Raw genomic sequence first — 26,441 nt, 5'->3', positions numbered from 1 at the left:
AATGAGGGCGTGTGCTTTTCTTGAGGGCGCAGCAAGTTACAGTTTACATCTAACACAGGTCTGGTTCCTATCATTAGTCATTAAAAAATATTTTTAAAAATCCTACAATTACATTCATGAATTTTTATATGGTCCCATTCCTCTCATTACAAATCCTGAATTAGTGACTTACACCAGCAGTCCAAAGCTATACATATGTCAGCATCTGTGGCTAACTTGGCACATGCAGTCTGGAAATAGAAACAACTAAGTCACAACATAGTCTGAGCAAACTGTCATAAGAGCCACTGCTGCCTCCAAAGATGGACAAAAACAGAGATGGAGCAGATAGAAAAATAAATCAAGCTAACAGACTGGGAAATAAGATTACACTGGATACTGGGAAGGTGCGGCATATTTACTGGTGCAGTGCCTCTTACATGGAGATAATGTCAGCTGACCTGCTCAGGTTTACAGCTGCTTTCCAACTTGGCACTGCTTTTAGATATGATGTGTATAAGGCTTTATATTCATGACAAGATGATTGCAACAAGTTAGAGAGAGCACATGTGCTCTTTTTCAGCAGCGCACTTCTTCACGTCAACATAGTTTAACTGTTGGCATCAACGACTGGAGGCTGTCCAAGAGAGTTTTTTATTGTTGGTCGTTGAGCAATGTGCCGCGTGTTAGTCGAGGGCGCCTCTTGAACACTTCTTAAGAGGAGAATGCTAATTTTCCGTGGCCAATCCAGGAGAACCCTGATTTTTTAACCTCAGTTGACTGACTGAGTAGTAAGTCAAGCCATACAAACACACACACACAGTACACTGTCATCTACGGGAAACAGCTGGATGTGAAAAACAGAATGTCCAGACAGTGTGTTTAATGATAAACAGAGAGCAGTAAATAAAACCAGCTGACGGTACTGAGAAAAGTGGTTTTTAAATGCCGCAATGATGGGAGGATCATTTCTTTCCTGCAGCCAGCAGCTAGCTCATACTTGTACTGCACATTAACACACTGTATACTGTATATATTACACACACAGTCATCATTATTAATCCATTAATTCTCTTATGTCACCCAGTGATTACAACATGATTTAAAACCTATAGTATACAGGCTTTATAAATGACAGACTTCCACTACACTTGTGTCGGCACAGGCATGAACCTACAATTGCCATGGCAACTAGTCTATTTACAGTACAATGCCGGCTCTGGATGAGGAATATCCTACATATTAAGCTACAGTCACATTCATTCCCACAGTGTTTTCAAAAGTGAACTGGCTTCATTAAGGATTTTTTGTTCAAATTAGCTGTGTACCGTTTTCAAAACTATATTTTTCACCACACTTTTATGCCATATGTCATACAGAAAAAGTTAGTGAGAGGACCTTTATGATTCCCAAATGAATGTATTAACTTGACATCCTACTTTTAAAAGTCAACCATGCCAACAGGATTTCTTGGAAAACTCACAGACAGCAGGTAAGTTTTACTAGTACTGAGGCGTCAATAAGACAGACTCTACGTCAAACAGGGAGCAACAAAACATGCTCTAACCTGTAACATATTTTACTGCACAACATGTTTCATTTCGAAACTTTGTTCCTTCTTTTCCACCTTCTGTCCCTGCGTCTTTCTATTTGTCCCTCCCCTCCACCCATCTGGTGAGGTCAGCAGAGGCAGAGCGTAATTAGCACTAGTTACCTACAGACCATCTGCCGCATCCACCTGGAGGGATTTAAACACAAACACACTGACACAAACACACACACAAAATAAAAACAGGGCAGCTACTTCTTATCAACTCACCCAGATGTCCACAATAGAGGTATCCATCACACAACTTCAAAGCTGACTAAGTGATGGAAATGGCTTCTGTTCAGCTCCTGATGCACTCCAAAACACCGGAGTCACTAAAATGTAAGTCCCAGTTCTTCTCCCTTGTCTCCTCTCCTCTCACTGTGACTTTGACTGACTCGGTCACACACACTCACAACGCAGCACATGCTCAAGTTTTTCCCTGAACTCTGGCTTTTGTTCCACTCTGTCTGGTCTGTGCAAATGACTTCAGTGGGGCTGAGTGCCTGCCCAAATTCCTCCCACTACAGGCTTCACGGCTTCAGTTCACAAAGCCGCACAGACTGAGCAGGACTGACAGCTAGGACAGCCTCTGGGGGGCGGGGAAAGAACCGCATGTACACACATATCACCAACCATGCAGTCACATTTCTGTCTCTCCTATATGTATGCAAGTGTAACTTTATCTATTGATGAAACCTAAAGTGGAAATAGCACTGTCACTCTTCTTCTCTCTTACTCTGAACAAACCTTTATGTCTCCAACAGCAGTGATGAGTCACATGTTGTGACTGACAGGCAGCAAGTGCTACTCTGGCATGTCAGATGGCTCCTGGGCTTGCAGCAAACGACGGGAGTGAATTAGGGGAGAGTGACAAATAAAACAGATAACTGAGGAAGCTGAGAAATGCTAAAGCTAAGTGAAATTAAATCAGTAGTGATTATTTAATGTAATTAAAACAGCCCAAAAGACCTTCATCACACTGTAAATAATATGGCAACACATTGTGCTTTTGCACAATGACCTCTCAAGTGACATGACGTTCTTCAGTAAAAGAATGACATAAATGGAAAGTGAGTCTAGCTAGAGCTGTTAAATATGCTAAAATAAATACTGAATGCCCGCATGGAAACACAAGGAGGTCAAAGTGAACGGCACACTGGTTTATTATGTATATTTAACTCAACATAAAGGGTTCACTGCCATTACATCAACCAGTACAAATCTGTCAGACTCCTTCTCATTCATCCAATGAGACACTGTTAAACCGCTGCAGACAGCAACAGCGTACCAGACGCCCTCGAGGTGTCTGGAAGCCAAACAAAGCTACCAAAGGGACTCTTCAAGCACATGGAAATCCATTTCAAAAGTGTGACAAGCAGGGCAGAGTGTGCTGCTGAGCTGTAAAGCACATGTCCCCTTGAGATTCCCTTTTTACAAATAATATTCCCCCAAATTGCTCTGACAGGTCATTGTGACAGTAAGTTTTAGGAAAACTATCAGTTCTAAAAGGTTATATAAAAATCATTCTGTCTGATTTCCTGCAAACCAGTCAAGGTTACCAGTCTCCCTTTAATGGTGAGAGGCTATAATCCTTAGATTTCAATCAATTAGGGATTACAAGGACATGTTTTGTTTTTTTAATCCAGTTTCTGACCGAGCTCTGAAAGAGAACAGTGTCTTGGCAGCAGCCTTATAGGGAAACATTACTCCAAAGTTTATCCACTCAGTTAAAGTAGGCTTTCACTGGAAACTGTAGACAACAATTCATAACACGGACCAGGTGACACTGACAATAACAAATGATCTGGCATGTACATTATAAGCAGCAAAAGTATTGGGACAATGAGTGGAGGTCGGTCTTGTTTGCTGTTGCCAGTATTTCAACACACAGATCATAGTCATGACAACAAAAAAATTTAAAACAGATTTTCCAATCCCACTCTCTAAACACTCGAGGTAGATGACTAACTTTCAAAAAGATACTCACCCACTGTCCTGTAGTTCTTCAGCAGGATCCTGGACTGATTCAGCCGCTGCAGTTTCCGCAGTTGGCACCCTAAATGGCTCTTCAGGTGGGCACTCTAGAGGTTTTTCAACTCCCTCCTGTGGTGGCTCACTGATCGGCTTCTTCTCTGGTTCTAGGTGCTCTGCTGTCTGCTTTGTTGGTTCAGTTACCTCCTCTTCATTTTTTGTTGGTTCAGGGAATTCTTCTTCATTCTTGGTTGGTGCGACGACCTCTTCTGTGCTTTTGGCTGTTTCTAGGAGCTCAGTTGGGTGTTCCTCAATCACCAGATCCTTTTTTGGTTCTGGAAGCTCCTCTGGGAGATGATCTTCTTTCTTGGTTGGTTCTGAGAGCTCGACTTTCTTTGCTACTTCTGGGAGCTCTACTGTTGTCTTCTTTGTCGGTTCGTAGAGCTCTTCTGTCTGTTTTGTGGGTTCAGGGAGATCCACTGGCTTCTTCACAAGATCTAGAGGTGGGACATCTGTTGTCTCCTCTACTGCTTGCTCGGACTGCGGGATTTCTTCCTGTCTCAGAGGGGCAGCTATCTCCTCAGTTGGAGTTAGAAACTCTAGTTGAGGAGACTCCAGAGATGGGAGGGGTCTGAGAAAACAATACAAGAGAAGAGGGTGTTGGGGGTTGTTGTTTAGTTTACAGCACATGCACAAGGAATGACTGACAAATGACAAATGTGTTTGTTTGTGCAAATACAGAAGCTTATACCCCTACAAGAGGGCATGAGTGTGTGTGCAGAAGTACTGGAGATATGTGTGTGTGTGTGTGTGTTTCTGTTGTTGTTTTTGTTGTTGTTGCATTGTGTTGAACAGTGTGTATTGTGTGAGAAAAGGCTCATTCGTGCCCTGGAGAGTAGAGACGATGTCACAGCTGATGTCACCCTTTGAATATAAAGGACTGCATTACTTCCATTAGACTTCAACAGGCACAGTCATCTGACCCAAGCTCAAGTCAATACAAAGTAAAGCTCTGTGTTTACCTCCTCATTCATATTCATTGTCACACTGCTCTCTGTAATAACACTCCAAACAAGAGTTGGAGTTACTGGAATGTTAAACTGAAAAAAAGTAGAAATCCTATGAATACTAAAAAACTGGTAAATAGGCTGAACATCACAGATTTACAACCCTTGGAAATATCAATATAAATAAAGATTTCATCTACCTAATTCATAATTCATTAGTTATGGTTCTGACTGTCCTGACACTTTCATGAAAATGTTGCAAGAAAACCCACAACAGACTACACTTCTGCCTTTCTTTCTGTGATGTACTTGAGCAGATGATATGTGACAGCATGCTAACATGTGACGTTGTGTAACACATCAAAGAAGGGACCCATGATGACCTCCACTAACCCTTTAGACACATGCAATGACCAAGTTGATGGCATTTATTTGCAATCAACATGATTTTATCAGCATGAAGTCCCGTGTGCGCTCCTCTTATCTGCAAATCTTAAGGCATTTCCCCTTATATAATAAAAACCCATGAACACATTTCAAATGCACACATGCTCTACTGTTTACCTTGATGTCGCCACTGTGCTCTCGAGTTCAGCCTGAGAGGCAGCATCTCTTAGGGCTTTTATCCAGTTTGTTTCTGGTTCTTGGGCTTTTAGTTCAGGAGCAGGACTCTTTGACACTTGGGCAGCCTCTGCCTTCACAGACACTTGTTCAACGGGAGAGATGCATGTGTCCTTTTCTTGGGCCTCACACTGACCAGCAGTAACAAGGGGGGTCACCACAATATCATCTGGTGACTTTGACAATGACAACTGATCATGTGGCTTTTCTGACTGGGAAGGAGCTGCAAGAGGAGTTGACGCAATATCTTCCGGGCACTTTGACAAAACAGCGGGTGGGACTGTGATAACATGAGGATTTATCTTGTCTGTTGTATCATTGTCATTTTCGGTTGCCTTCACAAGAGCAATGCTCCCCTCAGACTGACAAACAGTTGTGTCAGTGCTGCTGTGCGACACCCCACCTTCACTGACGTCTGAATCTTTAATTGATCCTGGGCCGCTGTCGTCAGCGCTCCCACTTAGATTTACAACCCCCTGTTTTTCCGTTGCTTCATTGTTAATCACTATTATGTCACTTTGTTCCTCCCTCTGGCTGCTAGCTTTCTCTTCGTCCAGTGTTGCTTTATCTCCCTTTGTGATCTCCTCTACATCGGGGCCTTTTATGGGTGTTTCTACTACTGGGCTGCTTTGTGTGGCTGAGGTTTTATTGGAGCTTTGTAGCTCAAGAGGCTCGCACACTGTATCCTGAATTTCACACTCCTCAGTTTCACCACTTTCGCTTTTCACAGCCGGGGCAGCAATGAAATTCTTTTCCACAGTTTCTGGTTGCCCAACAGGATCTAGCAGAGAGCTGAATATTTTTGTATGAATCTCTTCAGCCTGGTTTGCACTTGGAACAACGTCTGTATGAATGACATGACTATCTGTGCTGACCTTTGGTGAAACAGAGAATCCTAAAGATGAAGTCTCATGTTCCTGTGATGCAGACTCAACAGAGACAGCAGTGTTCCTTAAGGCCTCATGTTGGTCTTGACAGGCGGCTAATGGATTTCTTTTTTGCTGACCTTTACCACCCAGACTGCTCGGAAAGTCAGCATCTGGCATTAAATCTGTATCTGACTCATCTACCTCTAACCCAGGTCTGTTATTCTCATCCATCTCCTGTCTTGTCTCACCTACATGGGAGGAAGCTGTTATTATCCCTATGTCAGCCAAGGCATTTGTCTCAGCAGCCCTTCCATTCTCGTTTAGATCACTAGCAAGAGGCGACGGCACACAAACCCTGTCAACCCCTGGTACGGCCTGTGCTCCCTCTTCTTCGCCTTTCTCTAGACTTATCACTCGCTCATTGCCACTGCTGTCATAAGCTGTCAAGTCATCCCCGCTTCCTGACTGACACAAACTCCCAACAGAGTCGTCCCCTCCCTCTGCTACACCCTTTACCCCTGGAACCAGTGCTTGGGTCTGCCTGATCTGACCGTTAGTCTTTTCTCCCCCCTCACGTCCCTCCAAACAACCACCTGACAATTCCTCTGTGGGATGTCTGGATCCTAGACGCTGCTGCTGTTGCTCCTGTTGCTGAGCAAAACTGTTTGGATCTTGTGTGGACTGCGATTGGCCAGGATCTGCACACCAATCATGTGGTGCTGTGTCCCCGTCAGAACTGTGCGCCTGTGTTACTGTCAGAGTTTGGCGTAAACTCTGTCCATAAACAGACTGATGTTCACTACCAGACTCTACCTCAGCACAGAGCATGTCCTCGGATGACCCTGCAGGTCTGTCGGAAGATAAGGAAGGAGTCTCTGTCTCACTTTTACAAGCAATATCACTCTGCCTTTCTCCTTCCTCCTTTAAATCCCTTATTGGTGATTCAGTCTTTTGTACTTTATGTTTATGTGATAGCTGCAGGTCTCCAATTTCCTCTGCAGTCTCTTTATCTGGCCCATTACTCTGTTGTGGTTTTGTGCCCGTCTTTCCTGTCTCCAGCTTGTTGCTGTCTGCTGTTTCCTTTTGATTATCCATTGTTGTTTGTTCAAGTTGTTTCTTTTCCTCTTTAAACAGCACAGAGGTCTCATCTTCCAGTTTGCGTGTCTCTTTCATACTGTCTTTTTTAATTTCATCACGAGCTTCATTAGTGGGCAGGTCAGAGCTAAGTGGGCAGCTGGCATTTATGAGGTCATCCCTAATGGATGCTTTACAAATAACAGGTTTAATGCCAATAGAGTCTGATTCAGTATGAGAAATTACATTATCAGATCCACCATTTGCCACTACACCCACTGCACCAGGAGGATGAATTTGGGGAGACGGACTTTCCTCTTGTGACGATGTAATTTTGTAATCAGATGGAAAATTTACAGTATTAATTAAAGAATTCTCAGGTGCAACAAAAGAATCCGCAGCATCATTTCTAGTATTTTCTGCTTCAACATTGACATCACTGTGCTCCAGATGCTCTGCTAAAGACCTCTGTGTAATTTCCCCCCTCTTGTTGCTATCCACCTCTCCAGAAAATAAGGTCCCATCAGCACTGCAGCTATCTTTCTGCTCAGGAAGAGAGATATCACTGTCATTAATGAACTCCAAATGACTCAACATTGGGCCAGGAGGCTGCAGCACAAAAGCAGGATTACTGGCATATTGCTCACTAACAGATATTGACTGTTCAACTGCTGTCACTTCTGAAGTCACTGGTTCGTCCTTTGTCAGATCAGCGGAGTGAATCATGGACTTAGACCCCTCGCTAGAGTCCATGGCATCTGTGGTAATTAGTGCATGAGGAGGTGATTGATCAAACTGGGTGGGAGGCTGATAACCAGGGTCAGTGGGCTTTGTCTGAAGAGAGGCTGTGCAGGTTAAGGTCACAGTTTCAGGATGTGAACCGGAGTCAAGGTCAGTGGCAGGCTGCGCATCAGGTGAGTCAATGGAGGTGTCACTTAAAGGCTTACAGGTAACATTATCAGCTGGAAGCACAGAACATGGAGCATGAGGATGTTGGTTACCTTCTTTTTCATCGACAATAACATTCTCCATAGTAGCATCACTTATTATAGGTGACTCCTGAGGCTGGTTAGTTTTGACTGATCCTTTAGACTCCACGTGTAGCTCATCTGGCTCATTCTCCTTTGACAAACTTGGCTTTACAGCACCCTTTTCTGTTTCCACCTCTTCTTGCTTTGGCACCTTTGCTGACACCTCTTCAACTGTTACATGGTCAGAGATGGCACTTCCATCACATTTTGTGGTTTGAAGAAGGTCAAAACGTTCCTCATCAACAGTCTGACTCTTCTCTGTAGGACTTGGAAGTGGTTTTGAGCAGGCCTCTGTCACTGGTTGTAAATCCACTGTGTCTGTCTCTGAGTTGTCTTTACCTGACTGATCTCTTGCTATGTTCAAGGTCTCCTTAGTCCCAATATCTCCTTTATCCAATTGAACATCTTTCTGTGGCTTTTGTAAGTCAGTTGAGCTCTGTATTGCTGGTTTATCCTTGGTAGGAGCTGCCTCTATGGGGATTTCTGGCTTCTTCAAGCTGAGAAAATCTTTGAAAATAAAGCAGGCCTCAACAACAGGATAGTGCAAATTCTCATGTACCGTCAGCGGAGGCAAAGAGGCGCACTCCAAAGCCGACACCGACATGTTCTTGAGATCCACAGAGGAACTGCCCTCTTGTTTCACAGAGTCCGCAAAGTGAACTCTGTTGTTGCCTCCACTGTTGTTATATACATACATACCCACTCCAGACATATCAGGGCTACCACTATTGATCTGGGTCTGGGCTTGTACTTCAGCTGCACTCTCGGCTGTCTTGGCTTCTGTTGTGCTACTTTCAGGTCGGACCTGTTGATTGTTGCTTGCTTGTCGCTCGACTGTGATTTGTTGTGAAGTAGTCAAAGGCTGAGGTGAAATTAAAGGCAGGAAGACTTGGCTGTAGTTTCGCTCTGTCTCTGTGATGGATGACTCCTCACAAGTGCGTCCAGAAGACAGCGCTTCCTCTGAAATCAGATTTTGTTTGGTATCGGCTTCTCCGTCTATATTGCAGGAGCTTTGTTCAGGGTGAGTGGGGAGAGGTGAAATAGCTGCTGCAAGCTGCTCCTGGCAGGGGTGAGAGAGACGGTCCTGTTCAGTACAGATGCTCTCAGTGATGGTAGCGATCGGCTCACCCCAGCTCTGTGACTTCAGCTGTGACTCGGCAACATCGGTGGGCGGACACGTCTCAGTCTCAGCTGATGACACCCCACAAGCAGAGCCTTCTGGCTGGCTGAATGAACTGTGCTCTTTAGCCAGCCCTCCTTTCTCTTCCACCTCCTCTCCTCCTCCTCCTCCCTCTCCTGCTCCCTCCAATCCCGCAGCACTGTGATCCTGACAATCAGCACCAGTAAGCAGCCCAAGGGGAGAAGTATTCAAATAGGCTTCTAACCAGAGTCCCTCCTTTTCTCTGTCTCCCTCTTCAGCTGGGAAGATCTCTGTGTCTGTGTCTGCACTGCGAACGGTTGATTCTGTCGGTCCCTTCGTTTTACTCTCAGCTGAGTTGTTTGGCATTTTGCTGCTGCAGCTTTTCTCAGATGCAGCCTGTCCCTCTTTTGCTGAGAATGCAAGTGAGCATTTTCCCTGTGAACAGACTAAAGAGAGCTGAGGAAGGCTGCCCAGGAGTCCTCCTCTCTCTCCGTCTGCAGTGCTGAGGCACTTTCCTATTCCTCCCGAATCTTTCTCTCCTACTGCTTTTTCTCTCTCTGCTATTGCTACAGTAGCTACTCTCTCCAGTGAATCACGCCTCACGCTTTCTCCCTCTCCCTTGCTTTCTATCACTTCTGGCATCGTGGGTGTTGTCAGTGGCAACGCAGCAACCACCACTAAAGCCTCTTCAAGGGCACTCTCCGCGCTACTCTCTCCCACACAAGTTCGGCTGTTGGAGAGTGGGCTCCAACTCTCCAGTGTGTGTATCTCTGCTTCTGAGGTAACTATAGCCTCCTGTGTTTGTGCATCTGATCTCTTATCAGCAGAAGCAGCTGGATTGATAACTGTAGTTTGGACATATGTCATGGTTGTATTTTGGTTGTTGATGACATCTCCGGTTGCATGTTGCTCACTCTGTGGGCTTGCATCTGAGCTGTGATTCATGCCACATGGGGCATCTGTATGGTTGTGGTTATCTGACTGATGAGGCCCCTGTGAAAGTGCATGGATTGATGCAGGTGAACAGGCCAAGTCAGTAAGATGATCCTGCTCTATATGAGAGGATGATAGTGGGGGGCTGGAGCTGGGGTTTCCCCCGAGACTCAGCTGTTGCTTGTAATCAAACCCATTATCAAGCTGTTCCGCACACATCACAGTCTCAGTGTCTGCCTCTGACACTGATTCTGCATTTGCCTCTGTGTTATTTCCTGCATTCATAAGTGGCATAGCCTGTAAATCATTTTCAGCTTGTGCTGCTGTCGCTTTCTGTTCAATCTCTGAGCTCTTCTCCATCTTTTTCTTTTTCCTTTGTTTCTTTTTATCTTTCTTCTTTGCCTTTTTGTCCTTCCTGGCCTCGGCCTGTTTATCTGCTTCTGTCTGTTTTTCTAACTGCATCTCTGGAACTGCATCTTTATCCCTAAAATGAAGATTACTGCTCTCTGATGTTTCATTAACTGAATCATCTTTCTTTTTACTTTCAACCATATCAGTGTTGATACTGGACTCATCACTTTGGTTTTCTTTCTTTATGTCTGCAGTCTCTGTTATTGCCTCGATGTCTTTCTCCCTAGTCACTGCATTACAATCTGGAGGGCCTTTTTCCTCAATAACTGCATTAGAATCATCACTTATATCATCTTTCTTTTTACTTTCAATCATGTTAGTGTTGATACTAGAAACATCACTTTGATTTTCTTTCTTTATGTTTGCAGTCTCTGTTATTGCCTCGATGTCTTTCTCCCTAGTCACTGCATTACAATCTGGAGGGCCTTTTTCCTCAATGACTGCATTAGAATCATCCCTTATATCATCTTTCTTTTTATTTTCAACCATATAAGTGTTGATACTGGACTCATCACTTTGATTTTCTTTCTTTACGTCTGCAGTCTCTGTTATTGCCTCGATGTCTTTCTCCCTAGTCACTGCATTACAATCTGGAGGGCCTTTTTCCTCAATAACTGCATTAGAATCATCACTTATATCATCTTTCTTTTTATTTTCAACCACATAAGTGTTGATACTGGACTCATCACTTTGAATTTCTTTCTTTATGTTTGCAGTCTCTGTTATTGCCTCGATGTCTTTCTCCCTAGTCACTGCATTACAATCTGGAGGGCCTTTTTCCTCAATGACTGCATTAAAATCATCCCTTATATCATCTTTCTTTTTACTTTCAACCATATAAGTGTTGATACTGGACTCATCACTTTGATTTTCTTTCTTTACGTCTGCAGTCTCTGTTATTGCCTCGATGTCTTTCTCCCTAGTCACTGCATTACAATCTGGAGGGCCTTTTTCCTTAATAACTGCATTAGAATCATCACTTATATCATCTTTCTTTTTATTTTCAACCACATAAGTGTTGATACTGGACTCATCACTTTGATTTTCTTTCTTTACGTCTGCAGTCTCTGTTATTGCCTCGATGTCTTTCTCCCTAGTCACTGCATTACAATCTAGAGGGCCTTTTTCCTCAACAACTGCATTAGAATCATCGCTTATATCATCTTTCTTTTTACTTTCAATCATGTTAGTGTTGATACTAGACTCATCACTTTGATTTTCTTTCTTTATGTTTGCAGTCTCTGTTATTGCCTCAATGTCTTTCTCCCTAGTCACTGCATTACAATCTGGAGTGCCTTTTTCCTCAACAACTGCATTAGAATCATCGCTTATATCATCTTTCTTTTTACTTTCAATCATGTTAGTGTTGATACTGGACTCATCACTTTGATTTTCTTTCTTTACGTCTGCAGTCTCTGTTATTGCCTCGATGTCTTTCTCCCTAGTCACTGCATTACAATCTGGAGTGCCTTTTTCCTTAATAACTGCATTAGAATCATCCCTTATATCATCTTTCTTTTTATTTTCAACCACATAAGTGTTGATACTGGACTCATCACTTTGATTTTCTTTCTTTACGTCTGCAGTCTCTGTTATTGCCTCGATGTCTTTCTCCCTAGTCACTGCATTACAATCTGGAGTGCCTTTTTCCTCAACAACTGCATTAGAATCATCGCTTATATCATCTTTCTTTTTACTTTCAATCATGTTAGTGTTGATACTGGACTCATCACTTTGATTTTCTTTCTTTACGTCTGCAGTCTCTGTTATTGCCTCGATGTCTTTCTCCCTAGTCACTGCATTACAATCTGGAGTGCCTTTTTCCTCAACAACTGCATTAGAATCATCACTTATATCATCTTTCTTTTTATTTTCAACCACATAAGTGTTGATACTGGACTCATCACTTTGATTTTCTTTCTTTATGTCTGCAGTCTCTGTTATTGCCTCGATGTCTTTCTCCCTAGTCACTGCATTACAATCTGGAGGGCCTTTTTCCTCAATAACTGCATTACAATCATCGCTTATATCATCTTTCTTTTTATTTTCAACCATATAAGTGTTGATACTGGACTCATCACTTTGATTTTCTTTCTTTACGTCTGCAGTCTCTGTTATTGCCTCGATGTCTTTCTCCCTAGTCACTGCATTACAATCTGGAGGGCCTTTTTCCTCAATTACTGCATTAGAATCGTCCCTTATATCATCTTTCTTTTTACTTTCAATCATGTTAGTGTTGATACTGGACTCATCACTTTGAATTTCTTTCTTTATGTTTGCAGTCTCTGTTATTGCCTCGATGTCTTTCTCCCTAGTCACTGCATTACAATCTGGAGGGCCTTTTTCCTCAACAACTGCATTAGAATCATCGCTTATATCATCTTTCTTTTTATTTTCAACCATATAAGTGTTGATAGTAGACTCATCACTTTGATTTTCCTTCTTTACGTCTGCAGTCTCTGTTATTGCCTCGATGTCTTTCTCCCTGATCACTGCATTACAATCTGGAGGGCCTTTTTCCTCAATTACTGCATTACAATCATCGCTTATATCATCTTTCTTTTTATTTTCAACCATATAAGTGTTGATACTGGACTCATCACTTTGATTTTCTTTCTTTATGTCTGCAGTCTCTGTTATTGCCTCGATGTCTTTCTCCCTAGTCACTGCATTACAATCTGGAGGGCCTTTTTCCTCAATAACTGCATTACAATCATCGCTTATATCATCTTTCTTTTTATTTTCAACCATATAAGTGTTGATACTGGACTCATCACTTTGATTTTCTTTCTTTACGTCTGCAGTCTCTGTTATTGCCTCGATGTCTTTCTCCCTAGTCACTGCATTACAATCTGGAGGGCCTTTTTCCTCAATTACTGCATTAGAATCTTCCCTTATATCATCTTTCTTTTTACTTTCAATCATGTTAGTGTTGATATCGGACTCATCACTTTGAATTTCTTTCTTTATGTTTGCAGTCTCTGTTATTGCCTCGATGTCTTTCTCCCTAGTCACTGCATTACAATCTGGAGGGCCTTTTTCCTCAATAACTGCATTAGAATCATCGCTTATATCATCTTTCTTTTTATTTTCAACCATATAAGTGTTGATACTGGACTCATCACTTTGATTTTCTTTCTTTATGTCTGCAGTCTCTGTTATTGCCTCGATGTCTTTCTCCCTAGTCACTGCATTACAATCTGGAGGGCCTTTTTCCTCAATAACTGCATTACAATCATCGCTTATATCATCTTTCTTTTTATTTTCAACCATATAAGTGTTGATACTGGACTCATCACTTTGATTTTCTTTCTTTACGTCTGCAGTCTCTGTTATTGCCTCGATGTCTTTCTCCCTAGTCACTGCATTACAATCTGGAGGGCCTTTTTCCTCAATTACTGCATTAGAATCTTCCCTTATATCATCTTTCTTTTTACTTTCAATCATGTTAGTGTTGATATCGGACTCATCACTTTGAATTTCTTTCTTTATGTTTGCAGTCTCTGTTATTGCCTCGATGTCTTTCTCCCTAGTCACTGCATTACAATCTGGAGGGCCTTTTTCCTCAATAACTGCATTAGAATCATCACTTATATCATCTTTCTTTTTATTTTCAACCATATAAGTGTTGATACTGGACTCATCACTTTGATTTTCTTTCTTTACGTCTGCAGTCTCTGTTATTGCCTCAGTGTCTTTCTCCCTGATCACTGCATTACAATCTGGAGTGCCTTTTTCCTCAATTACTGCATTAGAATTATCCATTATATCATCTTTCTGCTTACTGAACACAGTATCTTTTGGGGTTTCTTTAAATGAATCTGTATTCGTTGTCATTTCTAAATGTGTATGCTCATCTTTGTCTGTTTCTTCTTCTGGTTTAATCTCTGGACATTTTTCCTGGCTCTGTGTTGTTTTTATTTTACTCTCCGTCTCTGCAGCCCCGTCACTATTCTCAGTACCCAGTATGTAATTCCTGAAACTAAACACAACTGTATCCATCTCACTGTTTGCTGCCTCACTGTTTCCGTGTGTACACTTGTTTCCATGGCCCCTGTTGCTATGTCCTGGCTGGACTACGATTGGAGGCAGTGACGATGACTCACTGAGCTTATTAACCATCGCTTCTCCAGTTTTCTCCTCTTTTTCATTAACCGTTTCAGACATGGTGCTCAAGGGCTCTTTGAGTTGAAGTAAGCCCAGCGAGGCCATTTGTTCCTCACATTCCTTGAAGGCTTCTTGCAGCTCCCTGTCTAGGAGCAGGTGTGTAGGAGAAGGTGGGGCAGTGGGCCGAGGAGAAGGCTGGGCATCTGTGAGAACTGGGTCGCAGTCATGAGGCCTGAGACGAGGGTAGGGTGACAGAGTTAAGAGTCTGCACTGGCAGGCAGACAGCTGGTCATTCCACGATGCCACAGAGCGCTGCTATTGGAAGCCCATGCTCAGACACTGCACTCCGCAATATGCACACACAACACACAACTGTACTCAAGATGCCTTTTCTGATATGTGCACTCCCCAACAAAAAAATAATACCAACTGTTTCTAAACATATGATTGCGAATGACTATACAGGTCTGTTCATACACACCAAAACATATAGTTTATTTAAATAACAATGCATTTTCTGAACATTTATTCCAAACCTACAGCAACCGGCCTTCAAAAATCAGTGCCCTATTTTGATGAGACTGATGTTCTAATTGTACAAGTAATTTCATTCCAGTAACTTGATTGGTTAATGCCATCATATTGGAACTATGCCTTACATCTTTCATGCTTACTGTTATAGGATGAACTACTAAGAATTGTAGTAATAAATTCTTTATTTCAATGAGGCTGCTGTGTGCTGTGTTTATGTACTGAGCAATGCTGTCTATTCCATAATTATGATCAAAATAATGAATTAAAATCAAATAATAATAATAATAATAATAATCGAAATAATTTATTAGTAATTCCAAAAGACTATTTTTATGTAAAAGACAATTAATTAAACTGTAAATGTTGCATGAGACATGTTATACTTATTATTACAGTCTTGTTAATATTATTATTTCCTTAAGGAAAAGGGGATGATAATAAATTCTCACCAGATAAACAAACTTACAAATGGTCATTCAAAAAATCCCATAACCTCATAAATCAGATATTAAGGGAGTGACATTGCACTACAAAACACAAGTACACAGCTAGCATCATAATGTGAGTGCTTGGAATAAATGCCTTTAACAATTAGGCTAGCTTTGTGCCATTCAGTTGCTGAGTCACTGCTAAGCCATTAGCCAGCAGTGCAGGATAATGCTTTGGGACCATTTTAATCTCTTTGCCTCACTGAGTGTATAGATCCATCATTATTACTTAGTTAGGAGATACATGTACTTCCACTCTATCATAATTGTTATTATGTCATTGTATATATGATCTATATAATGCACAGGACCCTACACATCTCATCTATTCATGTAACTCATGCAGAAACCACTATGCCAAAGTCATTATTCATACCCAGGTGCAAAATAAAAAAGTGAGAAACAAAATGCCATTAAGACACAGCAGGTGACTGGTTAATACAGGCTCATATGATTGCTCCATACAGGCTCCGTCAGTCCCTTGTAAACATGAGCTCTCCCTTGACAGCATCTTACTCATTCACCTCACTCACTGGCCTCTTTGACACAAATCTGTAACTAATTCAGTTAGTTGGAGTTAGCACTCCCTACTGAAAGGCAGAACAGCAAAATAGACTAAATTGCCCACAGCTGGCATAAAGTTTTGCTATTCAACAAGCTGTCATGTGCCATATCTACCTGAGGCCTGAGACCAGGAGTTTCTTGCAGTATTGCATTTTAAAACTCTGTATATCCTGCTATTCTGGGGTGTTAAGCTTGAAAAGCATACACTTTATGTTTTTTATGTCTCTTTTTGAAAGTATGAGCATTTTTAGTTAATTCGGTGAAAGTTTGCACACTACTCTAAATTCTCAGATTCACACATTAACATAAAGTAATTATACAACTGCAATGAGCCAGGAACACAGTGAGCCTTTAAACAAATTAGTGCAATTAGCCTCAGCACTCAGACAAAAGCAGAGTGCCAGGCAACACTTGTGGCAGAATATAAAGTCAGTCTGCAGTTAATTCACTCAAGCATTAAAGAAACAGACTACCACAACTCAAGTCAGGTCTGTTTGTACAGATAACACCCACACAGCAGCAATATCCATCACACTCAAGTATAAGAAAGCAACATTCTATCATTCTGTCATCTTTGTGTTTCACTCCATGCTCCCTGATTTTACTCTTCATCATCCAGTCTACCACAGCAGACACTCCCTATCCCACATCATGCAGAGCCTGTGTGGTACCTTGTGTCTAAAACCACCAGTGGTCGACTGACTTCCATGTGATGCTGCAAGCCAGCCAGCAAGGGGTTCACCTGCTCACATTTCCTCTCATCTGAGCTAGTCTGAGTTCTGCTTATACAAATCCACAATACACACACACACACACACACACACATACACACCCACAGACACGTTCACACATGCAACAAATCAGTATCTATTATATTTCACCTTGACTTAATATCTGGTGCAGATTTGTTCCCGTAAGGCTATAAATCAAGCATAAATAAATGTCCAGAACATTATTATACAGTAATGTGATAATAATATGATACTTTATTGCTCCTGAATGTGCATTTTCCAGGCTGTTGTATCTAATCACTATACTATAATTAATGTTTTACCTCCTTAAAAAATGACTTTGGTAATATAAACGTTAGAAGTATGATAGACTGCTTATGTCACAAATATTTGCATACTTGAGTAAGCAAGTTTAATCAAGTTTAGACTTTTAAACGCCAGTTGAAAATAAAGCTATGGCCAAATTGTGATTGTTTCTAAATGTTTTCCCTCCCTCTTGCCCAATGTCTGATTGACTGAGCTGTTTTTGTCAAATAAAAATACTTTAAAGAGCACCTTTAAACTGCCATTATGCAACTTAAAAACTAGTTATGATATACAGTGACAGCAAAAAGTGAGTATGAGGTCATTTGTGACACCTATTTATTGTGTATCTTTTGAAGAGAAAGTGTTTGGGGACCCATTTAAAGAAAGAATACCTAATGGTTTTCCTCTTCCTACAGTATTTTTTTTTTTCAAAACAAAATATTTGCATGATTCATACTTCCTCAGAACTCAACAGCCACTAAAAACCAAGCAAGAACTTGTTTTCTTCTTTCTGTGAGATCAAGTCAGTGTGTGGGAGGAGGAGCTGTGATAGTTATTATGGTTATTACCTGCATAATAATGTGGGTGCGTGCGTGTGTATGTGTGTGTGTAACCCCAAACTTACCCCAACGAGGACTCCCAGATGTTGAGCTCACTGCTGAAGTCTAGACTGGGTAGCAGGTCATGAGGAAACTCAAGCTCCCCCTTGTCCTCCTGGTCTCCAGCTGTACTTCTGCTCTCCTCCACTCCAGTGATGACTGGGACGTCTGGTAGCACTGGTTGAGACAGCAGACTCTGCTGGCTGGTGGAGGGTTCAGTCAGCAGCGTTCTGTCGTCCCTCTGGGTCAAACTCTCGGTGTAAGCTTCACCCTGTGAGACAGTGAGACACATTCATGGTAAGCTACATGCTACATGATGTTATACTTTATATACTTAAACAAGTCTGAGCGTGTTGAAAGCAAACATGGGAACACCAAGAGATTTAAAGCTCAAAGCCAAACAAGATGAACAAATAACTCCACCCATGTGTTAATCTATTAAATATGGTGTTGTTTGTATAGTAATGCAAAGGTCATACTGACTGGAATGTGTCTCTAAACACCTTATCTTTGTCTCTCAACTTACTTTGCTTGTGCTATTAGTTGAATTAAAGGATTATTTCCAGCAATAAAGCCTAGAATTTATGTCAGGCTCACTTTACAGGCCCGATGTCTGCAGCTTTGTTTACACTCTGCTCTTAAGTGTCACTTAATTATTATTCCTGAAGGAAAAGCACCTCAATTAAATGAATGTACGGTCATTACAGTCTGGTGTTTCTCCCTTAGGTAGCCAGAGGCACCTCTAAAGGAAGTCTGGGACATTTTTTTCCCCAAGTGAGTAAAATTTTACAGTATGAGTGTGAATAACCATTGCAGTCCTACTGGACTGTGACAGATATAATCAGACATATACATGGTTTAATCATTGTCTAGAGTAGATTATTTAGATGACTTTAATTTCCCCCTTTATTTTGAGTAAATAATTAAGAGGTCTATTGCGCTCCACCATTCACTTTTCTAAAAGAAAAAAAAAAAAAAAAAAAAAACCTGTAGAGACTGCGTTCAAAGTGTAATCTGGCTTGAAATCTCATGTATGTACAACACCTGCTGTGGCACTTAGCTAAATAAAGCTGTTTTTTGTCTCTCTGAAGTTCAACCACAGCCACTCACCACAACATTTGGCTGTGGCGTCATGTTCCAACAACATAGTCCTCACAACAGAAAAGACTCAACTGTGGACCCGCCATGTGAACTCAGGCCAAAAGTTTTGCCTTATTTCACCCACTCAGATGCAAACTGACATAAAATAGAAATATGAAACACATACAAACATGTACAGATATAATGCAGCCTGGTAACATTCAGTATGTTTGGAACATGTGTAAATGAACTGTTTCTTACAAAAAGAGATCTTGTTTTTAGTAGGACACGAGTTGATTCAACAGTGTGAGTGCAGAGCGATACAATGTGACAGGGGTAATGCTGTCTATTGAGGATAGGCTGAGATTATGAAGTGAATCCATTCATTGATTATTTATGAGCCAGTAGTAGACAGCATGGCTGCACACTAGCAGAGGTGGCTCAAGCAGAGATGATGACGAAATCAATTCTTTGAAACATATTTTTGGAGACCAGACTGGATGCAACAGTTTTTACCTGTTATACACCTGTATTACTGTTTTTATCCTTTTAGCACTTGCATTTAGGTTATTGTTACATTAATGCAGGAAAAGATTTTCAAGCCATATTTGCATAAAATTATGAGTTTAAAGCAATCAAATGTTTTACTCCTCAGTGCCATCTCATGAGGTCTTGCTCTAGTTTGAACTCAGTGACATAGTTACTGGATGAGGATACTGGAGGTAGATTATCAAGTGGAGCTGTGTGTGTGTACAGTGAGGAAGCTCTGAGTCACTGGCCTCACCTGTTTTACCACTACAAAGAGTCTCCTTTGTGTGACACATTCAGCATAGATGGAGAATTTTGTTTCTCACAAACATCAGTGTTGCTCCAATGAACTGCTATAAAAAGATGTTCACTGTACTACAACACGTTAAAGCACCATTTACAAGAAAGTAAGCAAAGTCTGTAGCCACTCTCTTCACACCTACATATACACAGCTTGAGCCATATTCAGTTATTTTTAAATGTACTAATTTAGACTACTCCTGCTACGCTCAACAACAACAACAACAAAAAAACATGAGAACATGAAACATTAAAGAGCTGCAGAATGAAAGAAAATGAACCCAAAAAGCCCAGCTGCAGGTAAGAGTGTCACTCTGGATGCATTTGATCTCCCTGTTTTTGTGATTTTCTGTGTAAACGTTACATAATAAGATTTATTAAGAAATTCTTTTACACATTAGCAGTTACGTATAAAGAGATGAACACAGTTACAGCATGAGTTGTCTGTATGTTGACGTGTGTTGGTTTCCTGTTTCCTGCCCAAACTCTCACCTTGTTATGACAACCAGCTAATGTCATACTGAAAACTGTGAATGTGTGATGCTTACAACATATTAGCCCCAAATATCCATTCAGAAAAGCTTAGACAGAATGACAAGAAACAGCACCAGGTGGAGAGGTACAACCAAGTTTACAGCCATATTATCGGCCTTTTAAAAGGTCATTAGTGAGGTCAAACATAACCAGTTAGGCGGAAAACCACAGCCGTTGTTTCCGTCTGTTTTACCTACTCACAGAAAGCGCTGTCTGTTATTAATTAACCCACAAGAACAAAACAGAAAGAACGCTGAGGTTGCCTGGAGCCTGCTGCTTGTCCAACAGTCAGTAAGTAATACTTAGTGTTAACTCAACGTGTCAGTGCCCATGTGCTAACTAAACTTTAATGCTTTACACATGACTACTGTAAACACAGACAGGACAGTGCAGAAGCAGGAACAGGCCCTCACTTGCACAGTCAGTCACAAATAAAGACATTAACAGATTCTACATGCCCTATCCAGGCCACTTTCTTGTGTAAAATAGCACACCTCTCTCCTTGAGTTTCATCACACCATCTCCACAGTGCGTTGCACTTACCCAGCAGTGTGCTCCACTGTGCTGAAGGTGACTCGACAGTGCAGTGCAGCTCCTCTGCTACCCTTCTACTTTCCTCACAGTACAGGCAGCCTCTGCAGGGCTCTGTGTTTTGAAGGGGGCAGGCGACAACACAAACATGCTGCAACACATGCTGCTGACGCTCCCTGTCCTCTCCTCTCCTCTCCTCTCCACTCCTGTACTGACTCAGCTAACTTCCTCCTCCCTTTCTCTCCTCCTCTTCACAGTCCTGTCCTCTCTTCTGTTGCTGCCGCTCCCCTGTTAAATTTCCATGAACCTCCTCAGGCTCTTGCCATGTGTGTGTGTATGTGGAGTCCAGAAACACTATACTACCACGCACTGACAAACACTGCTGCTGAGACTGACTGACTTGACTATGGGCTGGCCACAGGGAAGTGCTCAGATTCTCCTCCCCCTCTACTGTAAACTCTTTCCACTCAGCTTTCTCTCTATCCCCTCCTCCTACTCCTCTATCTCCCTTCCCTCCTCTCCTCCTTCTGCCCTTCCCTATCCACCTCTGCTCCGACCTCCTCCCCGCCTTTCCCTTGCTGTGTCTTCTGGCTGGTTGCACTGTGACAGTGCCTCTGCAGGTGAATGCTGGGAATTAGGCCAAGGGTCAGGCCTGCATTGACCCCCTAAGAGAGGATCGGGTTACACTCCAAGAGGCTTCACACAAACTGACACACACATTATCCTCCTGCATCATAATAAAAGCTCCTCCCTCATACAACTTTGACCTCTCAGCGTTGCCAATGTGTGACATCATCACCAGTAGATGGACATGACAGCAACATTACCCCCATGACCCCCTAATTAACACACACTTCACCATTTAAAGCCAGTTCCTCTTGACTGGTTCTCAAGTCAGAAACACATAACATCTGTTAGAGCACTGGATATTTTTAGCTGGTTAGTTTGTATTCAAGTGTCTCCTGTGGCTGTTTTTCTAGAAGTAGTATCCTCTTTGGATTTTTTGGGACCTTTCCTATGTTTGATATCCTCCTAAAAAACTAAGACATAATGCAAACACACAAAATCAGACAAGGGCAGTAATTCAAGATGGATCTGCAGGAAATAAAAGCTTCAAGAGGATGCATTTTGCAATGTCATGCCCATTTGAGTGTGATGTCAAGGGGAATAAAAATAAATCACGTCTAACTGGTTCATCACAGCACACTTGAATGGCCAAAAAATGTGTTGCCTGACGTGATACTGTCATGAATGTGCAAGGAATAAGATGTTGGAAAGCTGCTCATTTCCACTGTGTGTCACTTTATAACCTATAACTGGAAGTATGATTGCTTTGTTTGTAATAGTGGAAGCAAGGGGGGATTTTCACACACAATAAACAGAGCAATGTTGACTGCTTGGGTTGCAATAAAAAAAAAAGATGTCTTGCAGCAGGAACTCGACTGTGTCCTTTCTGTGTCCTTTTTAAATTGAGTTTAAAGATACAGCTTCTGATTTTGAGTTTCAAAATATCAACCGCAACCTGAAAAGATGCACACAAGCTAATACACAAGCTAATTTCTCTCTCAGACACACATACTCTCACACACACACCAATATTGTACCTTCAGCGAGTCATTCTGATTTTCCTGAGGTGGAAACAGAACAACATTTTCTGGAGTGCCCTCTTCTGGCTGTAATGGGGAATGAAACAGTTCAACAAGAGATCTTCAAGGGGAAAACCAACAGTATTTAGCAGTAGAGGTATGCATTAACACACTGAAAACAAAATCACCATTGTTTTTTGAAGCAAAGCTAACTATGTTAAACCCCACTCTCCAGTTGTACCTTATGGTTTGTAGCCTCTATAGCTCATGAGACAAATGTTTATGTTAATCCTATTAAGATAATCCTGAATTCCACAGTTGAAGTGCTCTAGTCACATGTGGAGAAGACTTTTTTGTAACTGTTGTTCTCAGAATAGCGCAATTACAACATATAAAATACGTTGTAATTGCAAAAAATTACAGCTTACAGCAAAAATTAGAGTTAATTGCAACAGTATCTCTACATTCATAGTGGAGGCATACACAACGGGCCTTTTATAAAAGAAGCAAATCTTGTAAACCATCATAGTAATATGGTTCTAAAACAGTCCGGCAAGAAACCGAAGTTTGGAAGTAGCACGCTGTGTAGCAGTTAACGCAGGAACACTCACATTGTTAGAGCCATAGCTTAAATGTCTAATATTTATCTTAACCTCTGCTTTACAACAGTTAACCACTACATAGTCCAAGGAGTGTTATCTAAAATAGCTTATTAGACAAGCCTCAATTAAGCATGGAAATACACATAAAGCTCCATGGACATCCTATGTGTTTTACTGAAGCCAGCAGTTAGTAATCATGCAAGTAAGTGTTGTTAGTTGTTAGTCCTCCGTGCATGAAAGAGTTCAAGGTATGTAACAGCACGGGGGGCAGCAAGTATAGCAATCCCAGCCATCCAATGCCAGCAAGCTTGCCCTTACCAATACCTCAGTTGTGCTGTTCTCGTTCCCCATGGCTCATCCGGCTGCAGGGCGACAACTGCCCAAACCAACAGCCTCTCACATCAGCTGGCTGAAAGACACCACAGCACAGAAGGACCATCAGCGTACAACCACAAAGTGTGCAGGGGAGCTGTGGTCCCTCAGTGGAGGATTAGAGGTCTGTGGTATGAGGTTGAACTTGCAGAGAGAGAGAGAATAGTAAGTGTGTATGTTATTTTAGAGATTAGGGGCTTGTGATGCAAGACCTCCCTCTGGGACCAAAGTACAGGCTTTACCTCAGTAGATGAGGGCTTAAAAGCAGAAGAAAAAGAATATTCAATGATACAAAAACTATCATGTGATTTAATATTTTAGAAGTCTGGCGTATTGGAGAAACTCAACAATTTAGCACTGATGAGTTGCAGTAAATCTGGTCTCTGGTAAAATCTCTGCTCTCAATGACCTCAAACAAATGGCATCACTACCCAGAATAAAAGCATCTTTATATTTAAAAGACTACATATGCACATTGTCACTTTATCCATGTGGATGTGATGTGATAGCTTACTGACACAGTGACTGATGCTGGGTAATCCCGTAAAGTAATCCTCATGTGGTAAATAACAGATTGTGGTGTCTCTCTGCTTCCAGCACTGTTCAGTCTGTTAGCGAACACTAGGTCCGGTTATTATACAATTCATATAAATAATCCTGTTTGACATCACTATATACAATACTGTATATTCGAGTAAGATAATGAAAGATCAATATGTTGAAAGAAATTAACACTTGAAATATTCCAAGAGAAGGGCAGCAACATCCAACTATAAACTGGTTTTAAAGCCACTCTCAGAAGTGTACCAGATACTTTCTTTACTCTCACATCAACATTTCCTCATTGTATACAGTATATTGTTACTCAGCTGTAAACACTCATGTCACAGAGAGGCTGCTTGTGCATTCCTCATATAACTGCAGGGACTGTACGGTAGCTCTGTTTAGTCAGAAAGCACTGACCCGAATATGCAAGACTTTATAAATAGAGATCTGCTGTGTCCACTGCTGTTAGACTTTATTCCAGTCTTGTGCACAATTTGTCATTCACACTAGATTTCCAAACAAATGTAGAACCTATATATTCCAGTTACGTCTGCACTATGTGAAATGTTAATTCCGTTTTTGTTCCACACTGATTAAATTGTGAGCATGAGAAAATGAATATCTGTATTTCCCCTTACATCTTAATTCTTATGTGTTCTGTGGCGTGGCAACTCTTCCCCCATGGCTGCCTACTTGCTATTTGTGTGAATGGGGTGTAATTTCAGCCTCCGCAGTGTGGACGCGTGTGCACTTTAACTGGCAGCAGTGTTTCAGGGTTTTTTGGCAGCACAGAAAGCAATGGGTCAAATCATATGATTAGACTATTGCCAGGTCTCTTTTCACTTTATCAGTTGCCTGTCCATCACTCGGCATCAGCCATCTTTTAAGCTCTTGGGTTTGGATGAGCACAACATGTCTCCGCTTAGACACCCGCAGTATGAGGTTACTGTTTCCTGCCCTGTGCGTGACCCCTCCACTGGCACAAAAACACAGCAACCACCAAAGTAAACAGAACATGTATTTCTAATATAATCTCTAATATAATAGAATAAAGTGTTTCTAAGATAATACACATAATAAAATTCAGCATGGTAGCTGTGATTTGATGCATGTTTATCCACCTGGCCAACACAAATATAGTAAATACACGAAAATCATCATACAACATCAAATGAGATATTGATAAAAGCAAAACACAGTCACACAAATTTCCATCCAAGCTTAAACAACCCCATCCTTTACCATTTTCCCCACCAAATTCATATATTCATATATATTATATTTTTTACAGTCTATGATTGAAACTAAAGAAACTACAGAAAACCAAAACCGCACCAGTGCTACAGTTCATTATCTACTCACCACTGCAAACAAGAGATTTTTTCCAAACACAGTGTCTGCCCTGAAGCTTTTAACAAACCCTTCCAGTCTGTGTTTACTGTCAGACTCAAGGCCAATATTTGTGTCTGTCCTCTCCTCTGAGGAGCCCCGGTCTCGTCTCTCTGTTGCTATTTTTTGCATCACACGGTAGAGTGGGTGGAGAGGACTGAGGGGCGAAAGGGGGGCTGATAGGTGGGTGGTTGAGGTGGACACGGGACAGGAGGAGGAGAAGTGGGGACAGGGCCGAGGGGAAGGGAGGGAGGGAGGGAGGGACACTGAACTTGAGCTGGGGAAGCCATGTCTGCTCAGGGTGGTGGTGGTAGTGGGAGGGGTGGGGGGTGGGGGTGGGGGGGGGGTCACCTGCTCTGACAGGCACAGGAGGTCTGGCAGTCAGCTGGAGGGGACACTAGTACTGAGGCAACAGTGTAAACAAATGGGCATACGGGGGGACGAGGTGTCCGACCTCCTGGCTCCCTGGTGGATCACGTAGAAGGCTGCAGATGCTGTTAGAATATTCACCCCACCTGTAGCTTTCCATTAAAATACCTAAAGCTACTACATTTATTTATCATCTTCATCCTGCTGACCTGTCCTCTGTGTCTCTAGATTTAATAGTGATTGACATTTAAGGACAACAGTGAAACACACTTACACACCACAAGCCTGCCTTAACAAAGCAGTGCACGTTGACTGATTTTGACTACAGAGGGTTTGAAATGTATTTTGGATTCTCTTCATCTGCCTTCAGCACAAGCCAGCTTCAGCCGGTTGCCCAGTCTGTGAACACAGCAGGCTTATTATCATCACTATAAATAACACGGATTTGATCAGCTCTCTTTCTGACTGACATCATAGCACAGTCTCATCAAACATGTAATTCAGGCATTTGTCTAAATGAATCTGATCCCTGCTCCCCACTATCCATTCTCTCTGGGATTTGTCAGCTTGCTTCCCCTCTCCTCCCATCATTCCGTAACCCTCCACAACAATCAGCATCACCCTCTTGCTATTATACTCAGCTCCTC

At 41.9% G+C, this 26,441-nt stretch overlaps 1 protein-coding gene across 10 annotated transcripts in view; it reads right to left on the bottom strand.

Moving 5' to 3' along the window:
* The window catches only part of tacc2 (transforming, acidic coiled-coil containing protein 2), a 52,832-nt gene extending 27,277 nt beyond the window's left edge, over window positions 1–25,555 (bottom strand). For 4 of the 10 annotated variants that reach the window (XM_067609771.1, XM_067609779.1, XM_067609780.1 and 1 more), the window contains exons 1-7: window positions 25,399–25,555; window positions 23,437–23,634; window positions 22,535–22,603; window positions 17,984–18,228; window positions 16,993–17,100; window positions 5,113–14,967; window positions 3,558–4,172 (exon numbers count right to left, since the gene is read on the bottom strand). In XM_067609771.1, coding sequence (XP_067465872.1) covers window positions 3,558–4,172; window positions 5,113–14,967; window positions 16,993–17,100; window positions 17,984–18,228; window positions 22,535–22,603; window positions 23,437–23,469 — 10,925 coding nt within the window. In that variant the 5' untranslated portion in view covers window positions 23,470–23,634; window positions 25,399–25,555. Of the gene's footprint in view, window positions 1–3,557; window positions 4,173–5,112; window positions 14,968–16,992; window positions 17,101–17,983; window positions 18,229–20,942; window positions 21,386–22,534; window positions 22,604–23,436; window positions 23,635–25,398 lie in introns of those variants that run through there. The other 6 variants (XM_067609775.1, XM_067609773.1, XM_067609776.1 and 3 more) reach the window with 6 other exon arrangements.
* Window positions 25,556–26,441: the final 886 nt, after the last annotated feature.

The sequence above is a fragment of the Thunnus thynnus genome, chromosome 14 (genome assembly GCF_963924715.1).
Source record: "Thunnus thynnus chromosome 14, fThuThy2.1, whole genome shotgun sequence".
Taxonomy (NCBI): Eukaryota; Metazoa; Chordata; class Actinopteri; order Scombriformes; family Scombridae; genus Thunnus; species Thunnus thynnus.
Note: the sequence above shows the minus strand (reverse complement) of the source record. Positions and strands in the feature narration are given on the sequence as shown.